At 47.7% G+C, this 27,020-nt stretch overlaps 1 protein-coding gene across 4 annotated transcripts in view; it reads right to left on the reverse strand.

The window, feature by feature from the left end:
* The window catches only part of DAPK1 (death associated protein kinase 1), a 151,603-nt gene extending 125,772 nt beyond the window's left edge, over window positions 1-25,831 (reverse strand). Inside the window, exons 1-2 of one of the 4 annotated variants that reach the window (XM_084784059.1) lie at window positions 25,696-25,831; window positions 24,960-25,131 (exon numbers count right to left, since the gene is read on the reverse strand). In XM_084784059.1, coding sequence (XP_084640185.1) covers window positions 24,960-25,021 — 62 coding nt within the window. In that variant the 5' untranslated portion in view covers window positions 25,022-25,131; window positions 25,696-25,831. Of the gene's footprint in view, window positions 1-24,959; window positions 25,132-25,320; window positions 25,396-25,447; window positions 25,633-25,695 lie in introns of those variants that run through there. The other 3 variants (XM_084784058.1, XM_084784061.1, XM_084784060.1) reach the window with 3 other exon arrangements.
* Between the last annotated feature and the right edge of the window lie 1,189 nt (window positions 25,832-27,020).

The following is a 27,020-nucleotide window of genomic DNA, read 5'->3' on the forward strand; positions in this document are numbered from 1 at the left end:
CGCTCAGAAGGGCCCTGGTGAATATGCCAACCCTGACCCACACAACACTGGACATGACAGCACTCAGGCCACCGCACCGTATAACAGAAGCATCAGATGTTTGGTTTTTCTTTTTTTTTTTTTTTTAATTATTATTACTAACATTTCAGGCAAAACTCTCCCTCCTCCTCCTCCTTCTCCCCTTCCCCTTCCCCCCTCCTCCTCTTCCTCCTTCTCCCTCTCCCATGGGGCTTAGGTAAATACTTTAAGATATATCCATGCCTCCAGTTGACTGTTCAGAGGGTAAGCGTTTCTGAAATGCATCAGCCTCTATTTTTAAAAGGCCCGATGCTAATGTTTGGCTCACAGCTGCTCCATTCCCTGGGGAAAAAAATTACTTTAAAACCTCCTTTGAAAGGAGCCTTGCTTGAATATGGAGGAGTCACCAGTCTGGCCCTCACGGCAACCTTTGTTCCAAAGAGGCTGATCTTCTAAAGGACCCCATAGGGACTTCCCAGGAGGCTTGTCCCCACCCACCACAGGACGGTTTGCTCTGCACATCCTCTTCAGAAGGCCCCATCCCTGGAACTGCAGTTAACACAAACAGACATTGCTTCACTCAATTTGTCCCCAGATGTCACAATCCCCAAGGAAGGTGGGGTTTAGAAGTGAAATAAAGTTGATCTTTTAATTTTTGTATTTGTCTCTGTGTATGTCTTCCCTGTGTGTGCATTCACATGTGTGTGTACATGCATGTAGACATGAGGAGTCAAAGGTAAGTGTCTTTCTAAGTCACTCTCTACCTTAGTTTTTTGACCAGTTCAGACAGAACAGCTAGCCAGCAAGCCGTAGGGACCCTCCTGTCTCGGCCTCCCTAATGTTAGGATTAGCACGTGCTGCTATGTTCAGGTTTTTACATGGGTGCTAAGAAACCTTAGGTCTCCACCCTTTTGTCTCTCCAGGCCCTAGAAGGAAATAACTGTGGAATTCCTGAAGATACAATACCATGGGCGGAAGAAGTTTTCACCAGTTATCAGAGGGCATGCCTGGAGCCACATACTAATAACTTTCTCCTCCAATCTCAAAAATGGGTCAAAAACAGCAGGTGCATTACCTGACCCTCAAAAAGACTAGTGTGGTCACTGTGCTTCAGAGAAAGCCCCCTTAAAAGCTAGCTATAAGTCAACCCAAGCCCCTTCCAGGGACGTGAGCTGGGATGGCTGGAGAGTGCGGACAGGGAGAGTCAGCTGCTCCGTCTGCCTGCTTCCTGCATTGAAGGGACATGTGCATGACTCAGTTTACTCCTATTTTGCCATCTTTGCAAAGAAGAAGAAGTACTTCTGATGGAGCCGTCAGTGGTAGCTTCTCTGAGTAAGAGACTGCTGAGCAAACTTGAAGGAGGTTAGTGCTAAGGGTGCGGGTTCCTGAGGGAAGGGAAGAGCACTTAGGAAGACAGACTAGATGGTGCGCGGTAGCACAGGGCTCCTACCGGAAAAGGTATCAGCATGTTTAGCGTAACAACGGTCTCTTCTCTCAGACCAAATAGAGACAAGGGTCAGTCAGCTGTCCTTAACTACCCTGCTCATGTGTTAACTAGTTTAGCATCGGGCTTGCTGCTTGAAATTCTCATCATCAAATGTGTCTGAAATACTATGGGGTGGGCTGCACACGTGCAATAGCAAATGTTTCTGAAACTCAGTTTTCCATTTCCATTTCCAGGTCAGCAGCCTGCAGCCTCCAAGGAGAATCAGCTATTTCTGCATTCTGGTCAGTAAAGGATCAGCTGCAGACAAGACCGTCGCCATGAGATCGCTTCCCAGGCTAGGTTTTTCTCCAGGCTTAATGTGCTTCCGTGTGTAAACGCTTAAGATGTCACTTGTAAGAATAAAGAGCTGGGAAGACTCGCCCCGGGGGAAGTCCCAATAACCCAGCCCAGTGTCAGCTCAAAAACAGCTCGGTGCTTAGAAAGGCTCCAAGAAAAATACAAGGTTGCTGTTTTAAGACGCTTGTTAATGGAAGTCGGTACTAAATGTGCATCCACTCAAGTGTCTTTTAAAGGCTTTGGGGATCCATCTGCAGATCACCCTCCTTAGAGACCTGGATTCAAAAGATATCAAATTCCAGGAAGGGAGTCCACCTCAGCTGGAGCAAGTTCTATTCTGTGCTTGCTAGGGCTTAGCTGCTGCAGGCTGTACCTGTGCAGAACACGGCCTTCTCCGCCAGCCCACAGAGCAAGGTGATGAAGCAGGAACTTTCCAGCAGCACCAAAAGCCATCGTGAACCCATCGTGCTTCAAGGACTATCACGGCTAGGTTCTGAGAGAACACACTCAGCACCACAGATCAGCAAGCTCCCTGGGCCTCTCTAACCCACTTTCCGTTACTATTACAAAATGCCTGAGGTGAGATGCTGATAAGATATTTCTTTAACTTGAAGACTGGAAATCTCCAAATTGGTGGCCCTTGTCGGCTTTGCCTCCGGTGAGGAGCTTCCTCTAGTTACATCTCAGTGGTGGATGGCACCATGGCAGGAACACAGGTGGGAGGGAGAGCTCATAGGGAAAGGCAGGAAGGAAGAGACCAGGGAAGGGTCAGATAAGCCTCCCTCTCTCTGGAACTAATCCCTTCCCATGAGGCCTGATCCACTCCCACATGACAGCATAAAGATGGAGCCCTGCGACCTTACTACATGTCACTGGCCCTGATTTATCAAAGGTTCTAACCACCAAAACACCACCATGCTAAGGACTGAACTTACAAGACATAAACCTGCCACGGGCCCTAGCCCACTTCATTTGACCCCAACACACTTGTTCCAGAAAAATGTAAGTCTTGGTCAAATGGTGATTGCCTTCCACACCCCTCTGGGCTTTGGGGGGGGGTGCAGGGGGGTGGTCACTAGAACACCAATACCACATCACCAGAAAGATATAATCTGCTAAGGAAGCCAACAGACACCGTCCTTGCTGACATTGGAAACCATACACTTAGCTTTTGGAGAGTGCAAATAAAATTTATTTTCATAATCCATGGACAACAATAATCAGAGACAATTAGGGCCTGGAGAAATGGCTCACAGGTTAGGAGCATTGGCTGCTCTTCCAAAGGTCTTGAGTTCACTTTCCCACAACCACATGGTAGCTCACAACTATCTACAATGAGAGCGCTGTATACATAATAATAAATAATACATCTTTTTTTAAAAAATCAGAGACAACTAACAATACCATGTGCCCCCCTTCATCAGTGTCCAGTCTCCTACCTAAGGTGCACATGCTCAGTGGGCCCTGCCCTGCTCTGCCTCCCCAGCTAGCAGGACTGTGGAGTCTTGCTGTTGCCTGACTTGTCTTTGGAGTAGAAAGCATCATAAAGCGATGGTTTAGTTTGGACTCTGCATGTTCAGAGAAATATTCGTGTAACATTTCCAAAGTTGCTCAACACCCAAAGAAGGTTTGTCAATCATGAGACAGCACAGTAGAAACCAGCTGGGGATTGTATAATGGCAAAAATATCCCCCAGCATGCTGCAGCACAACAGTGATACCACCACCATCACCATAAAGGGCACATGCTGCACTGTTACAAGAACTGGACAATACGTAAAAAACCTTTGCCCTCAAGAGAGATACCAAACACATCCGGTTAATTATCTAGAAGGCATCCCATCCACTAGTAGTGGGAAACCAAATTCCAGTACAGTTATCCCTGCTTACCCTCAGAGAACAAGACCCAGACCCCCAGAGGATGCCTGGGGGCCACAGGCAGCCACGGGAACACTCAGCACTGATTCTGCATCCACTACAATCTTCTTCTACACACATTAAGGTCACTTTATGAATCAAGCATAGTATAACACTTATATAGCTAAAAAGGAAGTAGAACTATTTAAAGATAATAAATCTTAAAATGCTGAAATTTGCTGAGCTTTGATCATGGACAACCGATCATTGTAATAGGCTATAAAAACCCACATGCCCCACAGCTGTAAGTGGATAAACTGTGCACAACGGAATACTATTTAGCAATCCTATGAATATAGGTGACTGTAAACACAAGCCCAAATGCTTAACGCCAGCCAAACTAAAAAAAGGATAAATGCTGTGATTCTCTTTCTAGATCTTTCTGGAAAGAGACAGATTACCAGAACAGAAAACTGACAATTATCTCCAAGGGGAGGAGGATGGCAGGTATACACAGCTTGGATGGGAAATACTGCATGTCAAGATCACAGGGCGGGGAGCAAGTTACGTGATTCTATGCATTTATTAAAACTCAGAATTGGGGGGCTGGAGAGATGGCTCAGAGGTTAAAAGCACGGACTGTTCTTCCTAAAAGGTCTTGAGTCCAATTCTCAGCAACTATATGGTGGCTCATAACCATCTATAATGAAATCTGGTAATCCTGGTAATCCCCTTCCAGCATGCAGGAACACATGCAGGCAGAATACTGTATAAATAATAAATAAACAAATACTAAAAAAAAAAAAAAAAAAAAACCTCAGAACTGTACAGTAGAAAGGATGAATGCTACTATATATAAGGTACACCTTGGGGCTGCAGAAATGGCTCAATGGTTAAGACCCCTGGTGGCTCTTGCACAAGACCAGGGTTCGGTTCCCAACACCCACATGGCAGCTCACATCCTTCTGTAACTCCAGTTCCCAGGGATCCAATGACTTTTTCTGGTCTGCATGGACACCAGGCACACACATGGTGAACAGGCATACATGAGAATAAGACACATAAAATAAAATGTAATTAAAAGAGACAGTTGTGGGAAAATTGAGCAGTAATTAGCAAAAAGCAAAGGCCAACAAATAATTTAAACAGCTGCTGTTTTAGTTAAACTGCACTTTGGCATCTTAAAAAAACAAACATAGAGGCTCTATCTACATGATCTCAGTAACAGCACACTCACACATGGAGATGGCTAGCGGGATGGCTAACTGAGCTCTCCTTTCTGCCCATGCACACAGCCACACTACAAGGAGCAGCCATGGACACATCTGGGGTGTTCACAGTGCAGGAAGGATGTAGGTCAGAAGACCTCCAGGCCCCCAGAGGTCATTCCAGTCTAGAGTCACTTCAGGTTCTATTGGGAGCCTAACTCTTCTGTCACTCATTTGTTCAACTCATTTCAGTGATGCACTGTGTTGGGCATAGTATAAAGCAGGTACACAAAGTTCTGGCACCAACCCACTCACACACAGGACGAGCTCTCCCACTTTAATGGCTTCCTGCTAAAGTCTCCTCTGAGCTATAAAGGATATGTGGACCTTGGAGGTGCACCAAACAGTTTGGAGTTTGGAAAGGTCTTGCTTATTTACTACAGTGTCCCCTAGAAACGTGTGCCTCCCCTGGAGGGCTATGAAGACGTGGTCCTGGCAGGTAACCCATCCCAGCTCCTTCAGGCTCTGAGAATCTTGGAATTTCAAGGTCTTGTGTATGTGCCTCTCACCCTCTTCCACATCAGCTGACAAACCACACAGCATTAACACTATGGTGCCTCCATGTAGAAAAAGCAAACTCCAAGCTCAAAGCTTTGGACTCTTCCCAGGTGTCCTGAAGGTCAGAGGATGGAGGACCAAACACCTGGAATGACAGAGAGAGGCTTTCACACAGCAACAGAAAGCAAACCAGAACATTGTGTGGATGGAACAGGAAACCACTTACTCATGAGTTCACTGACTTGCATATCCGCGGTGTAAACCTGGCCAGCTCCCCAGGAAGGGGGCCACGGAGAGCAGGGTAACCTCTGTGGACGCATCGCCTCCTTAGATGCAGAACAGGTAAGGGTCCTATCTGAGAACAGGTGTATGAACCCCTCATTCCTCGTAACAGGCTGTTCCAGCTCAGTGTGGGTGACAGCCATAAAGCACTAACCTTGCAGACAGCAGGCCTTCCCATCCACAGATGGAGATAAAAATGAAGCTGGAAGAAACAGACACTGAAGAGATAGTCCTCTCTTCTCTATGTGTCACTGCCTGAGGGCTGATGTCCCTGAGATGGCAAGGTCATGGCCAGCCAGTTTTGGACCAGTCCAGTCCCTCGCAGCCTTTTCCCATCATATGATCTTTACTTCCCAGCCAACCCTGTCCTCCTGGGGCAGGAACTGCAAGTACCCTCAACCAGCTCTGGGTTTCTGCTTGGGAGCCCAGCTCCTCCATTGCACCACTGTTCGCTGCTCTCTCGCCTCCTTGAGTCCAGGAGCAAGAATAAGACGATGCTCAAGATGTCCCGGGCCTGCTGGTGGCTGGAAAGAGCCAGCAGGCTGCTTTTTAGGAGCTGACTGCTGAGTATGAACACCGTTGGGCAAGACTAAGTCAGCCAGTCATGAAAGGACAATGGAAGCTAAAAGGACAGCATGAGCCACTGCTGGGGCTGAAGGCACAACCAGGCTCAGTGTAATGAAACGGCTCCATCTGAGGTACAATCTGACAGTGGTCAGTTCTCAGATGTGACAGCAAAAACTGTTAGGGAAACATGAATGGTGGTGGCGCATGCCTTTAATCCTAGCACTCGAGAGGCAGAGCCAAGCAGAACTGTGAGTTTAAGGCCAGCCTGGTCTACAGAGCAGAGTTCTAGTGAAGCCAGGGCTACACAGAGAAACCCTTTCTTGAAAAACATAAAAAAAGAAGGAGGAGGAGGAGCAGGAAGAAGAGGAGGAGGAGGAGGAAGAAAAAAAGGAGGAGGAGGAGACAAATTGTTAGAGAGTGGCCAACCATGGGTTGGTGACTAAAATAAAATGTAACCACTGTGCAAATACTTCTATCTCTAGTGTATATCACACACATTGTGTGCCTATGCATCTATGTATACAGCTACATATACATGTTTGCACACCCAGGTGAGCTACTCCTTACCAGAAATGCTAACAAGTATAAGGATTTCAAGTTGCCAATTTGGAAGAAGGGATGGATTTTGAAATATGTACATGAATTTTAGCTGCTAAACAGGTTAATTAAGACCATAGGAAATCTGAGATTTTTTTAATTTTTCAGATGTGGGCCTTTCCATTTCAAAGTCTGCTCCCTCAGACCTAGCTTCTTTGACATCTGTTTTCCTGATGTACCAAAGCACAAAACCACCACCAGCAGCAGCAAGGGTCAAAAAGAAACTAAATAAGCCACATAATTATTACCAATATCAGAATTCTCCCCTTCACACCCCAAAATTATCTGTAAATGCTTTCTCCCAATCAGCTCTTCCTGTGTTGTATCCTCCTGTCTTCCGCCCTTTTATTATCTATCCGAGGAAGAGAGGAGAAGGGATGAATGGGGCTGGAGGCTGCTAGGCCCCCTGCTGCCCCTGGCCATCTTCCCAGATCCTTCTGCAGGCTCTCAGAGGACACTTCATTCCCTTCTCCTGGGATGCCTGCAAGGGACTCCCAAACCCAAGCACCAGATTTTCCCAGCTCCTCACCTCACAGAGCGTCAAAGCTCTTTTCCCTGGATGCATCTTGGGGCGTGTCCCATAGAGCGCCTCAGTCCACAATTACACCTTGTGCTCTCAGAACCCACCACACACACCTTCCTACATGTCCTAGGATCCATTAAAACGTACCAGGAAACCCACTCAATACTAAGATCTTCCCTTATTGACACCTCAGCTTCAAACATGATTAAAATAGTGTGATCTGACAGGACTGCAGGGCTGGCCAATGGCTGTGAGATCTCAGAACACACAGGCTTACACCATGTTGCTCGACTCATCTTTAAACCTGAAGATATCCAGCAACCAGCCACTGAGGAAAGGATGGCCACAGCTGTGTGGCGCATGCATGCCAGGAGAAGGAGCCCTTATCCCTTCTGCAATAACAACAGGGTTGAGCACATTGCATTCTGATGGGGCTTGCCTCCTCTGTGGGACCTGGAACTTAAATGTGTTTGTTAGGAGAGTCACATGGTGAGAAAGACCACTGTGTTTAGGGAGGGATTCCCCCACCACCTTAACCACCCTCTAGCATTGTCAGCACAGAGCTGAGTGCTCGCTCACAAGCTAGTGTCCCCACAGGTACTCTGAGCAGGGAAGCATGTACAAACAGATTATGCTTTTGGAAGTTGTTTTCAGAAATGACTTCATTGCACAGTGCGGGCTGGCCTGATCAGCTGAGAACCGGTACTTCTGAGCTAGCATGTACATTCTATGGAACGTCTAGTGATTACAGTCAGCCTCCTTAGATCCAGCCTCTCTCAGGTCATACATGTGCTACATAATCAAGCCTATAACAGCCACATCTACACCAAACATGTGCAGGCCTTTTCCCCGATCACTGTTTCCTAGACAATACAGTACAAGACAAATTTTCATAGCATTAGCTGTTAGCGATAGCCTAGCAGTGATTTTCAGGAAGATGTGCATTCAGTGTGACATATCTTCCCACTGTGGGAGACTTGAATGTCCGTGAGCTTGGTTATTTGCAGGGGATCCTGGAACCAATCCACATGAAAACTTTGGTACATCTGCATGTGTCACATCTTCTTTGCCTGTGCATGCATTCATAGACAATAGGCCCATCCTGCTATCCCGGCTCTGTGGACATTACAGTGAACAACGGGCACGCTGAGCTTAGTCCCAGTGAAAGCTTATGGGGAGACTGACCATAGTCACTCTACTTTTTTTTTTTTAATAATTTTATATACATTGGTGTTTTGCCTGCATGTATGTCTGTGTGAGGATGTTAGATCTTGGGGTTACAGACAGTCGTGAGCTGCGACGTGGGTGCTGGGAATTGAACCCGGGTTCTTTGGAAAAGCAGTCAGTGCTCTTAAACGTTGAGCCATCTCTCCAGCCCTGGGTCACTCTTACTTTTAAGACTCCTAGGAATCATTGCAGCATTGATGAGGCTAAGACAGACAGGAAGACCAGAAATTTCAGCCTGTGAAAATCAGGTCTCCCAGAAACAGAAGGAGTCAAATGGTATATACTCACTTATATTTGGACACTAGCCCAAGGGGCATGTCCCATGAAAGTCTTCATTTACCAGGAAAGTGAGACAGAGGGGAGGACATCCTCTTGGGACTTTAGCTGAGAAAAGCATGGGAGAATGGGGAAATAGAAGGATCCAGAGGGTCCTAGAAACCTACAAGTAGATCATTATGATGGGCGGATCTGGGCCCAGGGGTCCTGCTCAAACTATGGCACCAGCCAAGGACAATACAGGAAGTAAACTTCGAACCCCTACCCAGATCTAGCCAATGGACAGGACATTCTCTACAGTTGAGTAAAGAGTGGGGGCTGACTTTCACACGAACTCTGGTGCCCCATATTTGACCACGTCCCCTTGATGAGGAGGCCTGATAGCACTCAGAGGAAGGATAGCAGGCTACCAAGAAGAGACTTGATACCCTATGAGCATATACAGGGGGAGGAGGTACCCCTCAGTCACAGACATAGGGGAGGTCAGTAGGGGGAAAGCGGGAGGGAGGGAGGAATGGGAGAATACAAGGGATGGGATAACAATTGAGATGTAATATGAATAAATTAATAAAATATTTTTTTAAAAAAGAAAAGAAAATCAAGTCTCAAAAAATCAAAACAAACAACAAATATGAAGAGCTATGGCTTCAGTCTTTCAGTTCAAAATGTCCTGGTTGTATCAATTAGCCAAGGTGACTGTCAACCTGCCACTTCTGAAGTACTTTCTCCTTGCAAGAACTAATGGCCTATGACTCTGACCGTGGGTACTGCCACCATCCAGGCAGTCATAGAGACATTCTAAAGAGACGTTTGTGTCCTCCTTGGCTATCAGACTCTTGAGACAACGGAGCCCAAGAAATGGAATTTTCACCCAGGAACCTCGTATGTGGAAAGGTTGAAGCTAAGGGGATCAAGTCTCTCCCTCAATGGTATTTACAAGTTGTTAGGCTGCCATGAAGAAGACTCTCATTAGACAATGGTGACAGGCTAAGAAACAACAGCTTGACCCAGTCAGCTTCTCTGCTTAAACCTAAGCCCGCCCCACAACAAGACTGGGGGCCTGAGGGTCACAGGATTTCTCTGTCCCTCTTCCCAAAACCGTCACATTGAACAGACTTCTTTGCTTAACCGCTTGGCTTATTGAGGCTGGGTGGCTCAAGCTGGCACAGAAGGGCTGCCGAGGCTCAGGTTCTGGCCCTCGGGAGTCCAATAACAGTACACACGTACCCATGTACAAACACTCAGAGTGGGAGCAGCACACACTTGCTTGAGGGGTCACTATGTTGATGCTCAAAAAAGAACTCTGTGCAGGACGTCAGATACAAACTCAGTACGGAAACAGAGAGGAGTCCAGGGAATTGACAGCTCAGATACCCAGCAGCCGCACCCACAGAGAGAAGGACAGCAGAGCAAGCAGGTCATCCTTTCCCCTCTATCACTGGGGAACACCCTTTCCTGGTTCTCTTCCCTTCTGCCCACCCTTCCCCCACCCAGCTATCTTTCCTTCCCTTTTCCCTACACAGGGCGTCACCCTGTTCCCTGCAGAGAATTCCTGTTACGTCCCGGGTGGTGGGACAGAGTCAGATGATGGTGTCACTTCCTCAAAGCGGCATGTACTGGTGGCTCTAGCTAATCCACTCCCTGAGTTGCCAGAGGGATGCAGTGTGCCCTTTAGCATCCCTGACCTGTGGACCACAGGGATAGAGTCCAGTTTCCCAAAGCAACCCCCCTTCCCCTTAACAGTCTTCCACGTTAGCCCCTCGCAACCAGCTGCAATCCACTCCTACATAAAGTGCCTTCCAGGGTTTTCTCAGTAGACCTGAAACAAGTGCCAGACCCCAGGGGTCAGCCAGCGGGAAGCACACTTCATCCTACCTGCCAGAGACCCTCAGTGTTGAGCAGGTTACCTTTAAAAGCCTCCCCCGCCCTTCCCCCCTGTATGGGGCAGCTGAGGAAACAATGAGACTGTGTGGGGCTCCCCATGGTTACCCCATCCCACTTGCTAGAAAGACAGAAAGTACAGAGTTATCCAGCTTTAGCTGAAAAAAAAAAAAAACGGTGAATCAGCCGGTACAACAGCAACAAGCCCACAGAAAAAGTAACTTGAAAGGAGTCATGAAAATCAGAGCGATACATCCCACTTTGGGAGACGACAGTTTGGAGCAAGGAAAGCCAGGGAGGGACAGGCCAGCCCTAGTGAGGGCCTCAGACTCCAGAAGCACACCTTGGCTTGCAGGGAACCCACCCTGCGCCTGGAGGCTGGCAGCAGGCAATGAGGGCTGGCCACAACCCAGCCAGTGCAGCTAGAGAAGGCAGTGGAGCCAGAGACCTCTCAGCCAACTTCCACACAAGCACAAGGGCAGAATCCGGGGCCTGTTCGGCCGGTGGAAAAGGGCCAGTTTATCCACATCCCTTCCCGTGCAAGGAAGAGCCGTTGGGAGACACTAGTGGGCTTCCCTGCTGCCCCAGCCGTACTTGGCTAAGTGAGAGGCAAGAGCCTGGGCCCATGAGGAACTGAGGCACTGCTGATATTGCAGGGACAGAGGGTTTCTGAAACTGGGAGGAACTGAACCGGGTGGGGCGAATTTTATCAGCAGCAAGGAGGAAAGCTCAGCAGGGTGGGCCCTGACACTAAGAAGCAAACAGGCTCGACTCTGAATCTTAGCTCAGACCATTAATTACTCTGGCACACTGAATTACGTGCGCTCTTGGGTTAATGTGTCAGTAAAACCTCTGTTTTATCAAGTCGGCTAATTATGGTACACAGGCTGAAGACCGAAGATGGCCCTGCCTGCTTTATCAGGAAACAGCCACAGGCGTCCAGACACGGTTTCTCTGTGTACCTTCTGAACTCCAACCAGTGTTGAAACAGAAGCCATGTGGCCCTGAACTCTTCAAATATTTATCTTCACAGAAAAAGTTTGCCAGGCCTGAAACAGAAGATCTCAAGAGGCACAGGTCTGCCGGATTCAATTGAGCGGATATTGCAAAAAGGCGCTCCTGGTAGATGCCCCGATAGCTAAACAAAATGCATTGTTCTTGCTTCTTAGTCATTATTACTCATTCCTCATTATTACTTTCACCTTCTCACCTAGAAGAGAACACCTTCATGTCCCTCCCATACATAGAGTGTCCGGTGCCTTCTTGACGGGGATGTGACATTTCCTGTCAAAGCCGAGCTGTCACTAACGCACTCCCAACCCTGATTCCCCAGACGTTTCGTGAATTGCCAGAGCACAGCGATTCTCACCCAGTGGCCTATCAGGCCTCCCGGAAACTGTGTGGGGAAGCTGCTGTTTTACTCTAACTTAATTCTCCAGCCTCCTGATTGTGTCTGTCCCAGTGAATCACTCAGTCAAATACTGAATGAGACCCATTCCAGGCCAGGTCATGGGCAGATGTGACCACAGGAAAAGAGACACAGACCTGAAACACAGATGTTTCTGGTCTTAAAGAAGAGAGAGACACTTTAAAGTTGTCACTCGGAGATGTAATTGACACAGCACTCTGTTTCTAACAGTCAAGGTTTTGTTGTTTTGTTTTCGTGATATGCTCTCAGTGGTGTTGACAAAAACCTTCTCAGAAACTCGGAGACTTGGTTTATACTTTTACTAAATAGGACATTTACAGCCTGGGCTGTATTTCTCTAAACGCCAAATAAATGTCTGAAAGACAGAAAAAAATCAGTTACAAAGAATCAGTTATTCCCACTTGAGACATTCCAAGTAGATTATAAAGGGCTCATAAAACTTACCTTGCTGGACAAATACTTAAGTCTATAGAAACCTAGCCCATCACACAAAATCTCACTGTACCTATGGTCATCAGTCTTTTATATTGATAGTTAAGTAAACACCTGCCACTGGCTGTGGGTCCCCCACAACACCTGCCACTAACTGAATTCCCCACAATAAACTCATGGAAAGCAAAGACGACAGATTTCATTGTTCAAAGGAGACCTCCCTCCAGCCTAAAGAAAGGTTTTACTTTTATACTTCTTAAAACCTGTCATGTTTAAAAGATGCCTAAAATTTTGCTCAGTATGTACGTAAATGATAAGAGTGATATTCTTGATTTGGTACAAGTAAAGATGATTTCATGCCTTTATTTTAGTCTCTTTTTTATACATCTGTTTATTTACCCAGACCCCCTACTTTGTTTAAACCAAGTTACCATATTTGAAAAGATTCATGTGTGAGATCCTTTAGGATGAAGTGCCCACTCCTTTTTTGCAGAGGACCCAGGTTTAGTTCCCAATACTCATGCTTGCTTTCACACAGTCTCCTGTAACTCCAGTGCCAGGGGATGGGCATCTGCAAGCATATACCTATTCAAACACAGGCACACACAGACACAGAATTGAAAATATTTAAAATAAAAATGAATCAAATGTTTCCACTATTTTAAGATTTAGGTGTTATAACTGTCTTTGTAAAAAGAGTTTTCTTACGCAGTATAACTTGGATGAAAGAGATTGAATCACACACACACACACACACACACACACACACACACACACACACACACACACACACAAACGTCCATTTAGGATTACTTGCACTTTAATTCTAATCTGCATGCTGATTCAGGTCACTGTCCAGCATGCTACTTGGACTTAATTTCATCCTCCTGATAGGAAATACAAATGCCAGGCACAGCCCCCCATGTTCATCCCTCTCCATCTTAGAAGGCGGCTGAGTTAACACCTATGGACTCTTGGGTCTCGTCCTCTACCTCCTTTTTTGGTGAAATCGTTCCCGGTTCTTTTTTAATATAAACAAAAGGCTGGAATGTAAGAATGTGGAATCCGAACTCAGCGGCAGGCCAGGCTGGAACAGCTGCAGAAGCCCTGACTGACAGGCACCCTAGAGAGACATTGTCTGCCAATCTCTAAATAGCAGACCTCCTGGGACCAAGATCTCTCACCTGGGGGGGGGGGGGGCGGGGGGAGTCTGGGAGCCCCACAACCAACTGCCCACCCTCTTCCCTGCCTGCTGCCTAGGAAGCCAGCCCAGCTGCAGGTCTGTCCTGTGACCCTCCCCACCCCCCCCACCCTCACCCCCACCCCCGCCTCCTCAGAGAGGTGTGAGGAAAGAACATCCATTTCTGCCCTGAGAGCCCTGATTTCCGGTCTTCTGAGCCCCAGCCACAGTCAGCCTCTGGTGCTGGGGTCTGAACTCTCCTCAAAGATTCGCCCATGCTGGTACCTATCTGCAGAAACTTTTCTAATGAACTCCATACCCTACAACAACCCACCCTAGTGTCCTTCCTTTGGACCCCTCCATCCAAGACCTTCCAGGAGCGACTGCACAACCATTACAGCAGTATGTGCACAAGGAAAGTAAGCCCAGCTTTGCCATCCAGGAGGGTGAGTAGCAAGGAGTCAAGCTGGCAAGGTCTCTAGGCCTTACTCTCAGTCCCAGTCGAGCAGTGACAAAGGGGACAAGCACTCAGGAACAGGCAGAACAAGGCAGAGGAAACTGCCCCAGTCCTTGAGTCTATATGTCCCAGCCCTGGACCTCCCAAGTTCAAATCCTTCTTTTAATACACTCCACCGAGGTTCAGAGACATTCTTTTCTTTTTTTGCCTATAGGACACGGGACCCCCCGTGCCTTCAGCCCCTGTAGCTGTCAGTTAAGACTCCTGAGTCTTGCTCCTGTGGCTGAATGGTTCCTATTGGATAGAGAAAGGACTGTGCGCCCATAGACAGCCATGTCGACAGGCATTTCTTTGTGTTACAGGCAGGGTTGAGGTTCCTCAGGGGCCTATCTATGCCAGGTAGAGCCAAGCGCAATGCACAGGAGGCTCCACCCAACAGAGGGCTCTGTAGACCACACTGAGGTCTGAGGAAGAGAATCCTGGGCCTGGAGAAAGTCATCGCTCTGGATGTTGAGCTGCACTCCTCACCAGCTCCTAGGCACTGGGTGGCTAGATGAGGGTTTTCAGACCCAGCCTGGGTCCTTTTCAGAGCCCCAGTTTTCTCAGCTGTAAAATGTTGACTTCTGCTCCACCTCCAGCTGTCTGGTGGTAGTCCCTAGTAAATCTCAGGCTCCTTGTGCGTTTCCCTCACATCTTAACTCCAGTTCCTTACAGGGGATATGTAGACAGACACACACTGCATATGCTCCTTAACGCGACAGTGTTCCTGTCTATCTCCGGCAGGAAGCTGGATGGATTAGTGGCGGAAATGAGAAAACAATCAAATCCTTCAGATCAGAATGACTTGACCAGACTCTAAAAAAATATTTCCACCTTTCTTTATTTCAATTTCTTTTTAAATATATATGTATTTTTGTTTGTGTCTAGGTGTTTTGCCTGCCTGTATGCCTGTGCATCAGGTGTGGGCTCAGTGACGACAGCAGCCAGAAGAGGACATCAGATCCCCTGGAACTGGAGTTCTAGATGTTTGCGAGCCACCATGTAGGGGGCTGGAGACTGAACCCAGATCCTCTTGAAAGAACAGCCAGTGTTTTAACCGCTGAGCAGACTCTCGCCCCTGCACAGCATGGCTGTTATAAACCATGGTTATAAACCAAAGACGAGCCCACAAATAAGGAAGAATTCTTTAAAGCAGTGCATCTTTCAACAGCAGGTCCCTAGACAAGCCATATGCTGCTTGAGGCCACTCAGCAGCAGCAGTGGGCATCACCAGCAGCTGGCAGAGCCTGGCCATTCAGCCAATCTGAACAATTCAGCCTTTCAACCACCAGCCTAATGGACTTTTCTTGGCAAAGGCAGAACTGAGTTGGCCAAGCACCCATTTTCACATCCCAAATCAGTAATGTGTCAGGAATAACCGGAGCCTCCGGATCTGTCCTGTGTCTCGCTTTCCGTGGCAGGTTTGTCTTGGTCGGGGATGCAGGTCCTCATCTGAGACTCCCCTCTGCATAAAGATCCATAGCAAACCAATCCAGTCTCCCTTCGTCAAACCCCTTGGGTTGTATCCGGCCGTTAAATGTAAGCTAGGAAAAGTATATCTACTTTAGAGAAGTTAGGAATGCCACATTAAGCCAGGCCGTAGTGGCACACACCTTTAATCCCAGCACTCGGGAGGCAGAGGCAGGCAGATCTCTGTGAGTTCTAGACAGCCGGGGCTATACAAGAAACCCTATCTCAAGAATGTCACATTTTTTAACAAATGAATTTAGATGCTGACATACCGTCTCAGTGTCACCAGGCCACAAAACAGGTTCAAGACCCCTTCTTACTAAGCAGTTGTTCCTGGCTGAAGGCAGCAGGATATTTCTTCTCCCTTTCCATCCTCTCCTTTTCCTCCGTCTCCCTCCCTCTCCCTCTGTTTCCCTTTGTAGCCCTTCTCTTCTTAGTAGAGCCCCCTGGCCCTGAAGTTTCCTGGCCCTTTCTTTCCTCTTACTAACCCTGAGGCTCACTGGTTCTGCTAGGCTAACTGGCCAGCAAACCCCAGGGATCCTGCCATTTCTGACCCTGCACTGCTGGAGTTATAGACACACCCCCCGCTGCTCACCCAGCTCCTACTTAGGTGTTGGGGATCCGAACTCAAGTCTTCATGCTTGCACAGCAAGCACTTTACCAACTGACTCACCTCCCTGGCCTGAACAGCTTTCTGCATCCCTTCCCAGGTGTACAGAGGAAGGGTGCTTTCCATCTCATTGATGAATCAATAAGATATTACAAGTTGAGTGTCACCTAGCTGTGACACTTGAGGCTGGAAATGTACCAGATGTCACAGATGTTTTAAATTTTGGAATAGTTGATGAGCTCACCAATTAATCTTTCCTCGTGTGAAAATCCAAAATAACACTTTGAGCATCGCGTCCATCATCTAGTCGTTGGAATTCCTGAACACACCAGATTTCACATTTTCAGACCAGTGAGGTTCAGTTGTAGTTTGTACCTATTAGTTCACAGGTGTCTAGGGCAACATCTGTGACACCACGTGTGAGTTCATCTCTAACCGTAGCCATCATCTGTGAGGTCCGTCTGCTACAAGACGCACACACACTCTGCAGCTCAGGCTCTCCTGTAAAGCAGCAGGCTTAACTCCATCCCTTTGCCATAAACTCACGCTCCTGCTACTCAAAACAAAACACAGAGGGGCTGCGGTGAGCTCGACGGAGAAGACAGTGCAGCACAGACCCTCTCAAAGGAGGACACTATCGGAACCGAGCCAACATCAACACTGATGGCTTCGCTTCTCCCCAGCAGAGCTCAGTGCCTATTTTTTAATTCTGTTACTTAAATGGCACAGACCCTGCCTCCTGTGCGTCTGGGCAACATACAGACCTCAAAAAGCGTCAACCTTCCTCAGGAGAGTCAGAAGAAAGGCATTGATCAGTCTCCTTCGACTTTTTCAACTGGAAAAAATCCCACACTGTAGGCCAAGCATAGGAGACAGTCTAGACAATTTTCTACTGTCAAGGAAAAGATATGGCCAGGGTTTTTGTGCATGCCTTTAATCCCAGCTAGCACTCAAGAGGCAGGGGCAGACCAGATCATCCTGGTCTACAAATGAGTTCCAGGCCAGCCAGGAATACAAGGTGAGACACTATGTTAAACTTTTCAAAAGAAAAAAAAAAGTAAAGATGGAATTTGGGGAGCTGTCTCAGTCAGTGAAGTGTTGGCCACACAGAGTTCGGTCCCCAGCACCCAGCCAGGCATGGTAGTACACACTTATAAAAGCAGAGCTGGGGAGGGAGGGACGTGTGGCTAGATCCCACGCCAGCCACACAGCACAGCCATCAGTTTCAGGTCCCTGTGAGAGACTCTGTCTCAAAACACAAGGTGGACAGCTCCTTAAGAATGAATGACCTGAATGACCTCCACACACAATCACACACCCATGTGCCTACATCCACATAAACATGCACACATGTGCACACACATACACCAAAACCCAAAAGTAAAAAGTGGGTTGGGTGTGGCTCGGTGGAACAGCCCAAGACCCAGGGCTCATCATCCAGTACTGAATGAAAGAAAGAAAGAAAGAAAGAAAGAAAGAAAGAAAGAAAGAAAGAAAGAGAAAACGAGAAAAGAAAAAGAAGTAGAAAAATACACTGCTGACAGAAATCCTCAGCAATGGACATCTGTTCATTCTTGCAAGTGAAAATAAAGAGTTTGAGTGACCCTTCTCCAAAATGACCAGGACCCTAAGTGTTTAGGATTTCTTTTTGTTGTTGTTGGTTTTGTTCTGTTTTCAGATTTTAAAAGACTTGCATATACATAGAGAGTTGGTTAATGAAGAAACACAAGTCTAAACATAAAATTCACTTGTTTCCTTCACATCTTGTACAAGTAGCCTAAGGTGCTGTGGGTGATGTATGCGCGATGCATGCACAGGGTGTGTGCTTGCTTATGCTTTCGTGGAGACCAGAGAAGGACACTGGGCATCTGCTCCATCAGCCGCTACCCTATTCCCTTGAGGCTGTTTCTCTCACTAAATTGGAACTAAGCTTGAAGCCAGTCCTAGAGATCCTCGACTTCTGCCCAGCACTAGGGTTACAGGACCACACCTTCCATTTTTCCTAAGAAAGGTACAAGTCAGGGAAGGTTCTTACTTATATCCTTACTTAAACTATTTTAGTAGGAGGACAGAAAAACTTTCTCTCCCCCACCTCATCCTAACTCCCCACTTAGAGGAATTCAGGAAGGGACATGAAGACTTGTTACTGGGCATACATTGCTATGCAACCTACTTGGAGGCCAAGAGGAAGATGCACTTTGCCCTTCTGTGTTATCCCCAGAAAAATCACAGCAGGTCAATCGACTGCCACCTTCCCCATAAGTACCCAAGTGATCACACATTAGTTTTGAGCTAGAATGACCATGAAATGAAAATACTGTAGGTCATTTAGGAGGCAGACCAGAGGAGGGAGACCAGAGTCTTCACACTGCAGTACGAGAAACTAAAATATAACCTAAGAGCTTTGTCAAGTTTTTAAAATACTAAACTATTACCTTGACTAAACCTTATGTTGTGTGCTGGTGTCACTGCTGAGCACAAGACGCAAGGGAAGGTGAGCCTCTCAGAGCATCCTCAGACCTGAGAGAACACTCACATTCAGAAGACCAAGGGCAGCTACACCCAGGGCCAGCTTTGGCACGCTTCTGTGAAGTGGATGCTGTGACTGAACCTGAAACATCTCCCAGGGACTGAGGAACTTTAGGGAGGAGGGGCCTAACTGAAGGAAGTAGTGGGTCACCAGTGGTGAGGCTTCAAAAAGCTGCGTACACCCTGACCTATAGCTGCAGCCTAGACTGGCTGCTTCCTGATCCACCAGTACCTGAGCAGGGAGGGCTGCCACACTTTCGGAACCAGTTGCCGTGCGCTCACATTCTCTGCTGTGGTGGGCTGAAACTTGCAAAACCATAAGCCAAAACCCTGTATGTGTTTTCATCAAGTATTCTGTCCCCGGAAGGCCAAGATAGCCCATACATTCAACCATCTTCTGCATTGTGTCTGTTGGGGTGCACAAGCATACTGAGCTGTCTGAGATACTGCTCTCAAATACCAACTCAATTTGGCTCTGGGAAAAGGGAAACCACCACAGCCTAAACATTATAGACAATAACTCAGGCCTGGGCCACAGCCCTCAGATGGTCTCTTGTCACGTACTAACCAGCTGTCTTAGGAAAGCTACTGTGACTAAACCCTGAACAGAAGGGAGGATGCTGAACACCCAGGCTCCCTCTACACTCCAGGCCCTGTGGCCTCAGGCTGCCTAATACCAAGAGAAGCCACCTGTGCCCAGTCAGGACATGGTTTTTGTGTGTGTGTGTCTTTTTGATCAGAAACACATCTCTATGACACCATGTCTAGGTTGGCTCAGCAACCGGCTCAGAATTAAGAACACGTTCCCCTGCTGAGTCAGCCGATAGGCCCTTGACTTTGTCTCACTGCACCCAATTCCCCCATGCCATCCCAGCACAGCATCTCAGGTGGTACCCTGAAGTGAACATTGTGCCTCTCCACCCATTCAGCCACCTCTCCCCACCAGACCTGGAGGGAAACAGTCCATGACTTCAAGAAGTGACAACTGCTGGGAGGCAGAGGACATGGAGCAGGAGATGATGCATGTCCCCGGGGAGCAGGAGATGATGAACGCCCCCTCTCCTGGATGCACTTAGAGCCTAGAATGAATCTGAGCATCCCTCAGTGTCCCCGGTTTCCTTAGTTCTCCTGAGGTGTGTCAACACAACTGACCTGTCATGTTCCTAGAGGCAGGATAATAAGACACAAGGCCAGAGCGAAAGAGCATGCATGCAGGCCGAGAAGGTCGGGGCCACAGACTCTGCTGCACACAGGCCCTGCCATTGGCCACACTGGCCCAGGGCCAGAACACAAACCTTCACCACCCTCACTCATACACCAGGCTCATGCCTGCCTTCCCACTATTTCGTACTTTCAATTAAAATGCCTATGGATTTTATGCCAAATGGGGAAGGAAGGTAATAAATCTGAATTATAAGCCTCTAACCACCGTCCAAGCCCAAGTGAAATACTTAATGCTTCGCTCCATTTGTTTTGCTTAAAACTGATCTCACTCGTGGAAATTCGGGCAGCTATGCTCCTCGCTGCTGGGTTGCAGAGAATGCAAATGTGAAGGCTTCACTTTCGTGAGCTGCAGCTTCGACACCTTCATCAGTGTCTGTCTTCATCCCTATCACGGCTCATTGAAGGCCCGTGTCTCTACTTCTCCCATTCAGTCAACCACCACATGTTCGCTGAGCATCTACAAGGTACCATCCATCTAACTCAGCACTAAGAATGAAGACACTATGAGAAAGTCTAAGGTTGTCACTACCTGAGAAATCAGGCAGGCTATTCCTGCGCAGGGTGGCGCCTGCCGTATTAAATGAACGAGATCAGGCGGTGACTATGTTTCGTAAATCCAGGGCCACTGACTCTAATTCACCTAAGACCATACATGTAGGTGTCCAAAACAGTGCAACGAGGAAAGCCTATTCTGCTTTAGCAGCCGCACTTTAAGTCCAGCTAGCTCTGAGCTTCTTCGCTCATGGATACATTGGCCTTGTGTCTTCAGCACACCACACATCCTGTAGAGAAAGGACCACAGTGACACTGGACCACAGAGCAGCCTCCAAAAGAACTCCCAAGCAAACTGCAAGGATCGCGATGAACAGTAATGTAAAACCCAGGGGCCCTGACCCTGCAGACAAGTCATCTATCTGGCTTCTGTAAACCATGGAGTGGCTGAGCCGTGCTTGCTGTGCAAGTCAGGGGGCTGGGAGTTCAAATCCCAGCACTCATACAGCCAGCCAGGCATCCCACCTACTCCAGCTCTGGAGAGAACACTGGAGGAAAGAGAATAGCTGAGGCTTGCTGACTGCTGGTCTACATAAGAAAATGTGGCCACCAGGCGTGGTGGCACATGCTTTTAATCCCAGCACTCGAGAGGCAGGGGGATCACTGTGAGTTCGAGGCCAGCCTTGTCTACAAAGCAAGACCAGGACAGCCAGGGCTACACGGAGAAACCCTGTCTTGAAAAGCCAAAGGGGAGGGGTAGGGCATGGGAAGAGAGGAAAGAGAGAGAAGAGAGAGAGAGAGAGAGAGAGAGAGAGAGAGAGAGAGAGAGAGAGAGAGAGAAATGTGAGCCCAGGTTCAAGGAAAGAGCCTGCTTTAAAGGAATAGGCAGAGAAAAGGAAGGCACCTGACGCTCTCACTGGACTCCACACATGTGCACAGGTAAACGCACCTGCACAAATACACATGCACCTGCACACACACACACACACACACACACACACACACACACACACCTCTTTGAAAAGCTATCGTAAAAGAGTTATTAAGAAAATAGGTTTCAGTAATACCAAGTAAGATCAAACCATGAAACAAAAGACAGTGACAGAGTCCCTCAGCAAAGCAGTGGATAAGGAGGTACCCAGGAAACTCATGGTCAAGCTCTGTGATGCCCAAGAGTAAAACCAGGGCTAGTGGTGTGCAAGCCAGCAGGCAGCTGTACACCGTCCCAGATGAGAGAAGACGCCAGGGTACACTGGGCGATTAAAATGACATAACATAACAGCAGCTGAAAGGTGCTCTCATCAGAACTCCTCTTGGAGAGCACTGTGCGCCATTAAAGGAGCACTATGCTCAGACTCTCAGGAAGAACAAGAAATGCTAGACCAACCTCCCATTAGCACTGAAGGGTACCAAAATCATCTGAAGAAAATGCCTCCCCAACCTCCTGCTTCTGTCTGGAGGGCAAAGTTCTAGCCCAGAGCTGCATTAATCTGAATCTGAGAAGCCAACCACAGTCAGCCACAGAAATGGTCTCCACCAGGACCATTTTCATATAGTGGCTCCTCCTCCTGAAGCAGGTGAGCAGGATAAAAATTCCTAAGGGGTCCATCAGCCTATCTCAGACACTTCCCCACCTGGTCAGTCCTACAGACCCTCTGTTTCTTCTTAGGCCTTACAAACTGTTGGCACACCTTAGACGATTTAACCTTCACAACTTCTATGAAATACACGTTGGGCTTATTGGTTATGACCTGGAAGGTCAAAAAGCCATGAAATTGCTAAGATGGGTTTTGGTCTTATCTGTCCAGTGGTTGGTCTCATCTGTCACTCCTGCAAAACCCATGGTAGTTTGAAAGTTCTCAGCAATCAACAAGAAGATCTACAGTCGTGGGCAATACACAGACACGTGCACACACATTCAAAAGTTGTACTTGCTCAGTTTTTCCAAGTAACATAACAGCAGTGTGTTCTACTGTCCTAAAAACACATCCTTTCTCTTCTGGGTAAGGATTTTCTCCACCCACTTATGCAATGAACAGCTGCATTTAAAGATTACTAAAGAATCCCAGAGATGGCTCAGGGGTTGAGAACTGGCTGGTCTTCATGAGTTCAATGCCAAGCACCCACATCAGGTAGCTCCTCGGTGCCTGAAACTCCGGCTCTGGAGGAGCCAATGCCCTCTTCTGCCCTCCATGGGCACCTGGACTTCCATAGCAGACACACAGGCTCATAAATAAAAGTTTTAAACTCCGCCTGCCAGTCTACTTAAGAGTTCTTCTTAGCAGTTTACAGCTCAGAGCTTAGCGTCACCCTACATTCAGGCCACCTACCTGCTTAGTGTCACCCTGTATTCAGGCCACCTACCTGCCCAGTTCCATTTCTCTGCCCGTGAGCCCCTCCCTTCCGCTACCAGTCTTCCAGAGACATACGATGACATCATGCATGTCTCACCTTTTCTATCTATGCACCTTTCATCAAAGCTTCTTTGGCAGAAGTAATAACATCCAAGACAGACTAAAACCATAGGACTTGGAAGATGCTTAGAAAAAGCCAATCGTGTGTGTTTCATCTTTTGGCAAAAACAAGAGCAGCTATCACAATAAATGGGTGGGTGGATGTTTTCTTTCTTTAAAATCCCAACTCTCAATTTCTCCAGAGTACCTCTTCAAAATTCCTAGGCCACATAAATTATTAAATAAATAAATAACTTATCAATTAGTCTTTCATGGAGAAGAGAAGGGAATTACATGCACAGAAATGTAGACAGAGACCAAATCAAAGCAAACCATTAGTGACAAATGAGCAAATCACCTCCGTTGTCATCACACCCACGCAATGAAGATCAAAAATCCACTTGCTAAGCACAAGGATGCCTCCCCTCCTTAATGCATAACTCATGAAAAGATCTTAAGAGAAACAAACTCAGTATATTTTGTTCATAAAACAATCACATCATCTAATTTTTACAACCCCTTTTGGCAAGATAATTTACAGAATTTGTCAACCTTACAGAAATTATATCAAAATCTTTTTTTTTCTACCTTTTTAATTTTTTAATCCCCTGAGACAATCCCACACACACATCTTGCTGTAAACCACAGGATGGAGAATGGTTGAATTCCTGTTAAGCCAAGTATTTCAACTGCACACTCTCAACCTCAGTCTTAACCACATCCATGAAATGTGATCTTTCAGAACCTTGCCTTATTCACTCACTATGATTTAAGATAATGGCATTGTCTTCCTAAGCACAGGATCACAGCTGCCTCAAGGCTACACTGGGCTTAAGCACTCTGTGTGGTAACTGTTTAGATCTTTTCATCCCTAGGCTATCTGAACAATTTTAAAGTTTGAGTTAGACATCTTTCAAAATCAAATTAGGAAATAGAAGATGTTGGTCTTTTTTCCTCTTTTAATTTCCTTTCCATGAAGAAAAAAAAAAACTTGGTATGAGGCTGTTGGGTATGTATGGAAAAATACAAAGTTCAATACACACTGTGCAAGAAACTGTAACTATGTTTATAAATCCTTTTGCCTACTAGAGTCACAATGCCAATACACAAATTCCACAAAACAAATTGTAATTTTTGAATGGTATGGATCCTGGGCTTTTTGATCACAGAAAGCAGAGATCAATACACTTAGTGCGTTAATGGAAAAAGACACCCAGTGGTCGTCAAGTGCTCCCAGAGAAATCTTTGTACACCTACACACTAACACACTCCATCCCGAATCACAGCTCCCAGTGTGTTGGTACGCCCTGAATCTAGACGGCAGCCATAAACGACACCGAAGCCACCACTACCAAGCCATTTATTCTTGGCTGGAAGAAGTTTCAAAATCCAAGGCCAACATCTGGCAAGTTCCACACCTACTACCAATCCTGGCTGGTGTTGCACTGAAAATTCAGCACAAGGGGGAGTATTGCATTTTAAATGCCCATTAATTAACTTATACTCTGCTGAAATCACACACTGGCGGTCCCTCCAGTTGCAGTTAGACTCTTAGCGACTGCCTCATTGTTTCAAAAGGGCGAAGGCTAACAGGAGTTAGTGCACACAATGAAGTCTGTTCTTGACCAGGGGTTCTGACCGTACTCTGTGCGCAGTAATTACACTGTAGGCTCCCTCTCCACCCCTAGGATCGCAGTTATTCCTGGTCCCTGGCCTTTGCGAGTAAGGCACTGTTTCCTCAACCATCTGAACGTCTCAGAAAAGGGCTAGAGGAATGCCTGGTTTAAGCAGCATCTGTTTACCGCCCCCCCGCCCCCCGCCCCCAACACACACCCACACCGCGCGCTTCCGCTACCCCTTCCTGGTACCTGCCCAGTTCCTCGCCGGTGTCGTAGTAGTCGTCCACGTTTTCCTGCCTGAACACAGTCATGATAGACTGTCACGCCTCACCAGAGCCCAGGCCACTCCGGCTCCGCGGCCCGAACCATCCCCACCGCCGCCGCGCCGCTGCGGGCCCCTCATGCACCAAGCCGCAGACCTCTGAAAGAAATGGGGAGAAGAATGAAAAGGCAAACCCTTAAGAAATCGGGGTCCCCGGGGCTCGGCCCCGATCTCGAGGCCTCCGGCGGGCTGGGACCACGCGCCCTTTGTTAAGCCCCGGCTGGGGGACCCCCACACGCCCCGCACTGCCTCGCCCCAGCCCCGTGCCTGCTGTCCCCCGGCTCCCACCTCCGCCTCCAGAAGACGCGAGGACAGCGGAGGGAAGGGACACAAAGCGCCTAGTCCGGCCACCTGTTCCCCCGCCCAGTGCGGGGCCGCCCTCCCGCTCCTTCCGTTGCCTGCGGCGGCCACTCACCCAACCCCGCAGCTCTCTCTCCGTGCACCCTGAGCCCCGCGGCGGGTCCGGGTCCCGGACAGCTCGGAGCGGCCTCCGCTCCTTGCCTCGGGCGCAGCTCGGCCCCGCGGGGACGCAGCCACCTCCTCCTAGGCCTCCTCCTCCTCCTCCTCCTCCGCTGCGCTCGCGGCTCCTCCCGGCTCCGCGCTCCCGCCCCGCCGCGCGCACCCCGCACACACCCACTCGCCCGCACCGAGCGCGCGCCCCACCTGTGACTCGGCGCCTGGCTGCCCTCTGCCGCCCGCTTCGAAGAAGCCGAAGGCTTTCGTCCCCAGATCCGCGTGGGTTAGGTGGCGTGCTCCGCACTGGGGGAAAAAAAACCAACAACAACAACAACAAAAAACAGCAGGTTTAAAGCATCAATAAAGTCCTGTCCCGGAGACGCCCACACCCTGATGGAAACGATAGCAAATAAATAGCTTATAAATGAGGTCGCTATGTTCTTCTGTGTTGACAACAAAACCCAGAGAAAATAGCAGGGGCCTCATCGAGTGGGGCGCCTCTGTGACAGATGTTTTGAGCTGGGATGAAGGCAAGGCAAGAAATTCACGAAGGAAAAGGTTGAGGTGTCAGAGGCCCAACGAAGCTTGAGAGTCTTGTCTGTACTGTCGTGGGCTGCTCAGCTGAAACACTGCGAGTCCAGCTTGAGCTGTATTAAGCGTACAATACACACCAGAATCCAAGACAGTGTGAAAATAAGAATGAAAAATGCCGTAAGGGTATCCTTATGTTAGTGACATTCCAAATAATGGGTCTATCAGGTTGAATAAAACTTTATTAAAATAATTATAATAATTACATTATTGTTATTATTATTACTATTTTACTGTTACAACAGTACGGATGTGCCTTGCATTAGGTTGCTGAGGACTGGGCAGTCTACACAGACACTCACGGTCCACCAGTGAAACCAGCATCCATTTACCATTTTTTCATTTAAGTCTCTCCCTGCGTTCCAGCTGAACAAAGTTCCTAAAAGAGTCTATCCTACAGTCTAGAGTTGCCAAAATTCATCCATGAACCTGCCGAGAGTTCAGATCCACACCACTGCTTTTGATTCAACAGATATTTTCAACTGAGGACGCTAGGGCCTAAAAGAACAAAGCAAAGCTAAAGAATGTTCCCCGAGCCACGTGTCAGATAGTAATCTTAAATATTTCTCCAGCTAGGAGTGGTAGCACACTCCTAGCTTTGGGGCGCGGAGGCAGGAAGAGCAGAAGCTTAGGGCCAGCCTCAAAGACGCAGCGAGTTGGAAGATAGGCTGGAGTATTTGATGGGGGTGGAGGAATCAAAGAATTCCTGCTGGCGGAAAAGAAAGAGCCCAGCAGACTTGATTTAAAAAAAAAAAATATGAGAGGTAGCGCTGGCCTAAGTGGTAGGTCTGAGAATTAGTACAAAAGGATCTTGAGAAGTGAGAAATACAACACAATTAATAACAGCAACACCCCTCCCAAAAAGTGATTCATTTGGAAAGCACACAAATGAATGTATCTGTTTTAAAAAAAAAAAACAAAACAAAAACAAAATTTTAAAA

Source organism: Acomys minous, assembly GCF_964271855.1.
Source record: "Acomys minous genome assembly, chromosome: 5".
NCBI classification, from domain to species: domain Eukaryota; kingdom Metazoa; phylum Chordata; class Mammalia; order Rodentia; family Muridae; genus Acomys; species Acomys minous.